Raw genomic sequence first — 9,740 nt, 5'->3', positions numbered from 1 at the left:
TTTTGCCATGTTGACTAGACTGGTCTCAAACTCCTGAGCTCGGGTAATCTGCCCGCCTCAGCCTCCCAAAGTGCTGGGATTATAGGTGTAAGCCACTGTGCATGGCCTGAAATTAAGCTCTTCTGCTTTCTTTCAGACTGAGTCAGAAACTAAACTCTCGTGTTTGTAGTATCTCCCTGTGGCCTGTTTTTACTGCAGAAACTGATGAATGGGTGTACCAGCCCCTGAATAGTAGGTGTCGAATCTAATTTTACTGTGAGAATATTTGCCTCCAAAAAAGAAAATTTCAATACAATAGTTATCTCCATGAAACGTTAACCTCACGTAACACAGGTAAAGATCAATTCATGATGAAACTCCATTAAAACAGATGGAAACCATGCATGCCTCAATTATCAAGTACTTTGCTTGGGCCCTTAGTTTCTTTGCGTGGCTAGACAAGACCCACATTTTTAGCTTCCAGATGCTTTTCTGGATGCAACGTGAGTTATGTGAACTTCATTCGTTCCCCAGGTATTTACTGACAACTACTAAACAGTGTCCAGAACTGTTTTAGATGATAGTGATACCATGATGAACAACACAGGCAAGAACTCTGCTCTCATGGACCTTCTAGTAGATGGACAGACAGAAATTAAACAGAGAAGCACATCCATAAGCCTAACAAATAAGTACAGATACTAAAGTAACTATATGCTTTGGAAGAGGTGGGAAATAAATCAACAAACAAACAGAATTAGCCAGGCATGGTGATGCACTCCTGTAGTCCCAGCTAGTCAGGAGGATCAGCTGAATCTGAGAGGCAGAGGTTGCAATGACCCAAGATCCTGCTATTGCACTCCAGCTTAGGTGAGAGAGCAAGACCATGTTTCAAACAAACAAGCAAACAAACAAACACTCTTACAAAAATCTGGGGTGTTTGAGGCAGTGGAAACAGCTAATGCTAAGATCCTGCATCCTAAGAATGAGCGTCGTTTTACATGTGTGTCTCACTTGTCTCACCCTAGTCCTGGCCCTGTACAAAGGCCCTGCAGGGACCTTGAGCTTGGAGTGTTTCAGGAAGAAGGCAGATGTGATGGAGCACATGAAGGGGGTGTGGTGTAAAATGAAATAAAGCAGGCAGGCTGGGACCACAGGTTGAGGGGTCTTGTAAGCCATAGTTGAGAATTTATTTAAATACTCTAAATAGCCATGGAGGGTTTTAAGGTAGAAAGTATTATTTGATTTATGATCTTAAGGTTCATTCTAGGTGCTATGTGGATAACAGACTGTAAAGAGCTTCAAGTGTCAGCAGGAGCCCAGCTGGAATACAACTGAATGACATGGGAATGTAGAGAAGAGAGCCCATGACTGCTGAACGTCTCAAGCAAAAATGCTCGGGAAGTTTTAAGAATATTATCTATATGGCCAGGCACAATGGCTCATGCCTATAATCTCAGCAGTTTGGGAGCCCGAGGCAGGAGGATTGCTTGAGCTCAGGAGTTAAGAGGCCTGCCTAGGCAATATAGTGAGACCCTGTCTCTACAAAAATAAAAAAAAAAAAAAAAGCCAAGTACCCCACGCAGTGGCTCACGCCTGTAATCCCAGCACTTTGGGAGGTCAAAGCAGATGGATCGCCTGAGGTCAGGAGTTCAAGATCAGCTTGGCCAACATGGTGAAACCCCATCTCTACTAAAAATACAAAAATTGGCCAGGCGCGGTGGCTAACACCTGTAATCCCAGCACTTTGGGAGGCCAAGGTGGGTTGATCACGAGGTCAAGAGATCAAGACCATCCTGGCCAACATGGTGAAACCCCGTCTCTACTAAAAACACAAAAATTAGCTGGGCATGGTGGTGCGTACCTGTAGTCCCAGCTACTCAGGAGGCCAAGGCAGGAGAATTGCTTGAATCTGGGAGGCGGAGGTTGCACTGAGCCGAAATCGTGCCACTGTACTCCAGCCTGGTGACAGAGCCAGACTCCATCTCAAAAATAAAGTAAAATAAAATAAATTTTAAAAATTACAAAAATTAGTGGGGCGTGGTGGCAGGCACCTGTAAGCCCAGCTACTCGGGAGACTGAGGCGGGAGAATCGCTTGAACCCGGGAGGCGGAGGTTGCAGTGAGCCAAGATCGTGCCATTGCACTCCAGCCTAGGGGACAAGAGCGAGACTTTGTTTAAAAAAAAAAAAAAAATAGCCAGGTGTGGTGGTGCATGCCTGCAGTCCCAGCTATTCGGTAGGTTGAGGCAGAAGGATCACTTGAGCCTGGAAATTGAGGCTACAGTGAGCTGTGATCAAGCCACTGTGCTCCAGCCTGGGCGACAGACCCTCCCCCCACCCAAAAAAAAGAATATTATCTACAGAGGGTTTAGCTGCAAAGTCAAGGAGAAGGGTAAGACTGGGCAGAGGAAAATGGAGAAAAGAGTTGCTTAAACTCCTAAAAAGCTTTGAGGACTGGGACCTGGACCTCCTGCTTGTTCCTACAGGTGCCTCTGTGATCCAGCTCTTAAAATTCCAACCACCTGAATCTTCCTCTTCCTTGTTCAGGGACAGGCCATACACTACTGCCTCCAGGGAGTTTTTGCTATTGTTGCTACACTCACTAATCTCCCTATTGAAGCCCTACATCACTTGCCTTGGTCTCTATTATTTGTTCATTGAACCTTTTCTATTTGAGATTCGCTTGTGTCACTAACATCTCCAGCTTTCTTTCTTCTTTTATTCCTTCCACAAATGATGCATGAGTGAATAGTGTGTACCAGACACTCCTGTAGACACTGGCGAAGCCATCTTTAACAACTTGGGTGCTTGCTCTCATATAGCTGATAGTCCAGTGGAGGGTGAGGCGGGGAGATGACATTAATACATCATCACATTAACTAATGGGTAGTTACAACTTCGACCTGTGCTCTGAAGAAAGGGCAGTGGTGCTACGGTAGAACAGGACAGGAGGACATGACTTCGTCTAGGGAAATCAATGAAGGCTTTCCCAATAAGTGACACTTAAAATGGAGGCTTTAACACCGAAGAAAATGTGGTGTGGTTGGAGCCCAGAGACGGGAGAAAGTGAGACATGAGCTGAGACAGAAGAGACCATGGCGTAGATTCTGGTGGTGTCCATCCTTAGGGAATGGGGAGAGCCGCTGCAGGGACACATCGATGTCTGATGAAGGTCATCAGGACTTGACTATGGTCACATGTCAGAAGCTGGTGCTGGCAGCCATGTGGAGATTCTAGAGGAACTTTAGGAGGCAAAGCTTGCCAAGGCGCTCTCTCTCTCTTTCTCTTTGTCTCAGACACATAGCAGGGGTTCTTGAAGTGAATGGAGACAAAGATTTGTCCTGAAGCATATGTGGAAAATGTAGAAGTCACAAAGTTCTTCACTGCAGAAGACCCATGTGGCACAGAGTACCAATTTTCAGGACTGTCCTTTACATTGGGGACTTCAGAGCAAGAGTGTATGGCACACTTTGTAAAAACCCAATGGAATACCTGATTACCTGTGAGTAACAACTGCTAATGGTCATAAGTACTATTTATCAGGGACCAATGTAGACTCTAGAGACATGGGACCTCAGGCAAGTTATTTAAACTCTCTTTGTCTCAATTTCTTGACCTACAAATTGGGGTAATATTAGTTCCTAACTTGCAGGGTGTTGGTAATGATTAGGTGAAATAATTCACATTTTTGCACAGTGTTGGACATGTAGTAAGCGCTCGGTAAATGTTAGTTACTATCTTATTCGAATAAAGGTGACCTCCATCTTATTAAAGGGAAAGGAGATTAATAAGATCAAGAAGGAATGTTCAATTATTTTATCTTATTTTTGAGACAAGATCTCAGTCTGTTGCCCAGGCTGGATTACAGTGCCTTGATCACAGTTCACTGCAGCTTCAACCTCCTGCGCTCAATGGATCCTCCCACTTCACCCTCCTGAGTAGCTGGGACTACATGCATGCACCATCACACCTGGCTAATTTCTTTTTTTTTCTTTCTTTTTTTTTTTTGTAGAGATGGAGTCTTACCATGTTGCCCAAGGCAGGTCTCAAACTCCTGGGCTTAAGCGATCCGCCCACCTCGGCCTACCCAAGTGCTGAGATTACAGGTGTGAGCCACTGCATCTGGCCTTGTTTAATTATTTTAAAAACATAAATCGTTCCTTAGAGGATTGCACAGCATTATATAATGTAGACAAAATCACACAGATCAAATGTGAGCTGTGACACAGATCTGGTGTCAGATCTGTCTGACACCAGAGGCAGTGTTTCTGCTATGCAGTAATGCTTTCCAAAGCAAGGAAAGGGGATCATCTTTCCCATCTGCCATCTTTAATTTAGAAAGGATGCTTCCCTTCCTGCAAGTAGGAGTGAAGAAGGAAATTAAATAATAGCAATAATAGTAAAACAAAACCTTATAATTTGTAGCTGCTATGTGACAAAGGACATTTTGCTGTGTTGTGTGTTGTGTAATATGATATCTCCCAGCTCTGTTTAAGGCAGAATAACTGCCTTCCTGCAAAGCACTGAACCTTATCTAACCTTCCCACATTCTTAACAAAGTTCCCAGGCACCTAAAAATTCCTGTTTTTCTTGTTGATCAGCTGCAAGTCACAAAACAGATAAACTCAAAACTGCAAAATGTGTTTCTCAAGACGTTACTTTTGAAATGTAAAGTACATCACAAGATATGTCACAAATTAATTAACTGCTCTTTGTTCTGGCTTCTGTAAACTTGCTTCCTACTTTGTCACCCTGTACCACCCAGGTGCATCAAAGAAAACGCCATTTTCTTCGTCCTTTGCTCAGAATTAAGAAGCAAATGCGCTGAGCCTGTGATCATTTAAATAGAATCCTCCTGCAACCCCATCAGTCTCTCCAGATCTCTGATTTCCTCCTGCAGGAGATAATTCTGTTGCTAGATCAGACTCCAGGCTAAAGGGAAGAGGCTGTGAGGAGTGGAGACCCTTACCCAGATGCTGATCGGAATGGTAATTTGACTGTTTCTCTTATTCCATGTAAATGATAATGCCTTCTGTACCGTAAGGAGCACAGCACACTTGATCCCTAAGGTGCAAAGAGTCATCAAAATAGGAGAAACTTTCCAGTTCTCCAGAGGGGCTTTCAGAAGATCAAGGTGGTGCTTGGGCAAAATTGTGAGTAATAATCACCTTACCATGCAGTGATTGGTAAGAAGCTTATAACCTACTTTTCCCATGAAATACTCAACATTACTTGAAGTAGGTAGTGTTGGGGTCTAGAGGACATAGGCATAAAGAGGTCAAACATCTTGTCTGAGATCCCATATTTAGAAAGTGACAGAGGCAGGATTTGAATCCAACTCTAACTGGCCACACAAGCTATACCAATCCATGATGCTTATTCCCATCTAGGCTGCCTATTCCATCCTGTGCTTACTCAAAGTGCCTGAGGCTCTCCATTTTCCTTTTACCATTGAAAAGGATCTGATATCAGTCACGTGCAACTAAGTATGCTGCTTAGTTGGTGGCTACCTTTCCAAGAATTATTTGTGCTTAGGCTTGGTGATGGTGGGCTGGACTTGGCTTGTACTGGCCTGGGGGAGCTAATTGTTAAATTTTCAGGAATTTGTGAAACCATTAGACATCACATTCGTAGTTTAAAATGGGCCATGATGGGAGTATTTACACCAAAGGAATTGGCAATACACTATGAATCAGGGCTTCCCAACAAGCCCCATCCTCGGATTCCTAAACATTTACCAGAACACCCACGGGCTCTTATCTCTCATTGTCCTCTGTCATAGAATTTTAGGCATCAGGGACCACTTGGGAAAAAATTGGCAGGCACAGGAGAGCATCTGAAATCATGCCTGTCTGCAGGCCACCACCTGCCAAATCTATGCTTCTTTTTGGCCCACTGCTCCAGCAAGATGAAGGTGCTTCTTGGCCCCTTTGAACACACTTGCACATCCCAATAGGGAAAACAGCCATCTAACACCAGAATTAAATCCATGTTCAAGTAAAAGCCTCAATCAATTAGTATTATAATGACAATAGGCATGATTTTTTAGGTTAGAATAAACATACTTGATTTCCAGAATTACCAAATTTGTTCTTGAGTATGTAGAAGGGTTATTTTTCATATGGTGTTGTAAATTCATAGAATATGAGAACTGCAAGAATCATAATTTTACAAATGAGAAAAGAGAAAAAGAAGCTCTGAGACCCTAAGAGGGGCAATAACTGACCCAAGAGCTCATGATGCATGTATATCTCCCCACAGGCTTGTATTTAGCTACAGAACAGAAGGAATCCAGGACCTTGCTCTTAGCTTGACGTCAAAGAATCCTTTAATATCTCCCATCATTTGAAAATAATGCCACTCTGCTGGCTTTTTTAGAGATATGAAAGCTATACAAATAATGGTTAATTTTTACTAGACGCTTACCAGCTGACAAGGCTGTGCTAAGTACCTAATATATTAAGTTGAACTGTATGAAACTGCTAATATCTGATATTTGATCCACCAAATAATTTCAAAAAGTTCAGCCTAAAGACATTGTACCTGAGTCTTTGCCATCTTCCTATGAAATGGGTGCTATGATCACACCCATTTTACAGATGGAAAATGGAGGCTTTAATTTGAAGATGAAAATGTTCTTTCCACAAGTGTAATGTTATTTACTTCTAAGTAATATTAATGCACTCGTGTGTGCAAACTGGTGGCCCTAAATGATGTATTATACATAGGACATGAACAATAATAACTCACATATATTACTTTTTTCAGTGACCTTGGATAAATTTCTAATTAATGATTAAATAATTAATTATAAATAATAAATAATTTAATAAATTATTTACTAAAATAATTACAATAAATAAATAATTACTTTTTAAATGTTATTTGTAAGTATAAAATATTGGCATTAGAAAACAAGAAATTTGATATTTGGACATGTATACTCTATATTTCACATGCAAGTATTAGAAACTATAGCCTAGGTCTCCCCAGAATGAAGTAATTGTCTTGGAAATTTTCATAAAGCTCAGATAAAGAAGTAGGGTGGTTTTACAACATTGTCTACATGCAACTTATGACCAGTAAAATTCTGAATTAAGGTCATCTGGTTTGTGATTATTTGCAAATAATATTGAGCTGAATTCACGAACAGTTCACAAATAGCAACTGGGCTAAGGAATTATTAGTACTAACTAAATGAGATGGTACTATTTTGAGTCAGAAAAACAAACTGGCGAAAACTGTAAAACGGCCTTTGAAAAAATATTTAAAGGTACATGACTGTTCTTTCAATATGAAACAAAAACTTTAAATGTTCCATTCACAAAAACGCGTTGAGTAACGCCATGCGATTTATTAGCTCTACACGATAAATCCTCCAAGTTCACAACCTGGGCTCCTGGCCACCTAGCAAAGAGGCCTTGCACATAATTCCATGTGTTTTCCGATTGATTGGTAAACTGTTATCAGCAAGAGTCTGATAACAAGACAAACAACTCTTTTCACTTCCAAAGAGGCAGGATTATTTTGCCTGCAACATTTTTTTTTCTGTAATTCACCAAAGACATGCAACACCTGCAACTTTAAAAGGTGAGGCATCCATAGGCTCTATACCCAGCCTGACCTACTTTGGAGCTCCCTCTCATTAAATGCTTTAAAGCCTGGCACTCCAAAGACTCCCAAACTCATGCCTCCACCTACTAAGTCAGACCCCAACAAAGAATTGGAGCACTTTTGTTTCTAAGTGACCATCAGGTACCTAATAGTATTTTCCCTTCAGTAAAATATGTGATAATTCTTGTCCCACCCCACTAATGATGTAAAAATAATATAATCATACAGTAAGAAATCAAATATGCTTTGAAAGATTGCAGAGTAGGGCTAAACAAGAGCCACTGCATAAAACAAAGAAGTTTTGAAGAAGAAAGGGATCTTGTATGTTGTTATTTCCAGTTTTTTCCTTTTATAAAGCAAGAACCTGAAATAGGAGGTAGACATTTGTCCAGGCTGGATCACCTACTGAGAAGTAGAGTTTGGTCTCTTGACTCTTGTTTCTACCAAACTACATTATTAAGATTATTCCTGTTGCTTTTGTTACTACTGATGTTAAGAAGCATGAGACTATTTTTAGATGTAGAGACAGACTGACCTAGCTAAGCAGCCATACTCTTCTGGGTAAGAATCGCTGGTCTGCACTGCAGAAAGTTTGTTCTTAATAACCCTGGTGTCCTAGGAAGTCTACCAAAGATGAAGAGGTTTGCCATTGTGCCTTACAACTTTAGACAATGAAATGCCTGGAGAATCTTATTCCAAGATTGGGCAAGTGACGAGTATTGAGACAAACAGTTAAATTCATGAAAACGTTAACACTGAACCCAACACTTAACCAATCTAAACAACAGTTTCTTCCACTAAAAAATAAGAAAGCTGGGGTAGATCATCTCGTCCAATGCTAATATTGTATTAATCTATGTTTCATTAAATTTAGTATGTTTCATAGAAAGTTCAAGTTTTATCTAATCATAATATTTGCTACCTAAAATGTTATTAATAATTTTAAAATTAAACATAATCTTGCAGGGGGAAAAAGCTGATAAATGTTAAATGTATAGTTTTTAGAACCGAAATCGCCTATCACCACCATTTCACCTCTAGACTGCTTTATATATTGCTTTATCCTCTGATTACTTTTACTGTACTTTTTATGTTGTTATAACAGGCACGCTGGTGTTTCATGTTTTCTATTTTATGCCATGTATATATATTTGCATCAGCCCAGTCCAAACATAAAATATTATGTGAAAAAAGACAAATGAAACTGCTTACATACCCCATGACGATCCTCAAAGTATGCCAGGCTAGCTTTGGTTAACACAAAGAAGCGGACTTTAAAGTTCGAGGGAGAAGTTCTTCTCTTTTGTTGGGATTTCTTGATGAGCTGTTCTTCCAGGAGGATAAAGTTGTTCATGATCCAGTTCTTGAAAGGTGATGCACCTTGGGCATCACCTCTTAGCACAACCAAAGGAAAGAGCTTTGGGGCAAAGAATGCGATGGAGAGGCAGTTGATGTTCAGAAAGCTCTCAAGGGCAACTTGCTTTCAACGTTATCTTTCTATCAACATTTAGCCAACATAGCAGAGCTTCTCCTCTGATGTCAAAGGCCATAACCACATCCTTTCAAAATTCACAAAACCAAGAGGCATATGTAAAAAATGCATACACCCTTTGCTATATGGCTTGAAATAATATTTGAAGAATTGTAGACTCAGAATTATGGTAAGGATTACAGTTTAATCTTTCTAGTTCCTGGGTTAATCCATCCAACAGTTAAAACATGTAGCACGGGGGTAAAGACTATGTGTGGTTTTGCTTACCATGATATACTCAGCAAACTTCAGACATAAGAAAAGATGTTTAAGAAAAATTTGTTCAATAGATCACCACCAAATTGGGTTGGACAAGTAAAAGAGGTAATGAGCCAAACTTCTCATATATGAAAATGAAGAAATATGTTGCTGAAGATTATTAGTTTTTAAGACTTAAATTAAAACCCGTAGAAATTTCTCAGTGCTACATATAGATGATTGCCTTTCTACGCTGACATTTTGTGGAAATGTGAAAAATAAATGAATCCTTCAGAATGGCATAACAAACAAAGTATACACATGGGCTTTGAAAACAGACAAACTTGTGTTGGACTCCCAGCTCTGTCACTTACTACACTTTTTCTTTGAGCAAGCTATGCCTTCTCTGATCCTTAG

At 40.4% G+C, this 9,740-nt stretch overlaps 1 protein-coding gene across 1 annotated transcript in view; it reads right to left on the bottom strand.

Moving 5' to 3' along the window:
• ITK (IL2 inducible T cell kinase) overlaps window positions 1-9,178 on the bottom strand; it is a 75,488-nt gene extending 66,310 nt beyond the window's left edge. The window contains exon 1 of the mRNA XM_017517087.2: window positions 8,811-9,178. Within this exon, the coding sequence (XP_017372576.1) occupies window positions 8,811-8,948 (138 nt within the window). The 5' untranslated portion in view covers window positions 8,949-9,178. The remainder of the gene's footprint in view (window positions 1-8,810) is intronic.
• Window positions 9,179-9,740: the final 562 nt, after the last annotated feature.

Source organism: Cebus imitator, unplaced genomic scaffold (assembly GCF_001604975.1).
Source record: "Cebus imitator isolate Cc_AM_T3 unplaced genomic scaffold, Cebus_imitator-1.0 Scaffold616, whole genome shotgun sequence".
Lineage (NCBI taxonomy): Eukaryota > Metazoa > Chordata > Mammalia > Primates > Cebidae > Cebus > Cebus imitator.
The sequence above is the reverse complement of the archived record's forward strand: the minus strand, read 5'-3'. Positions and strand labels throughout refer to the sequence as shown.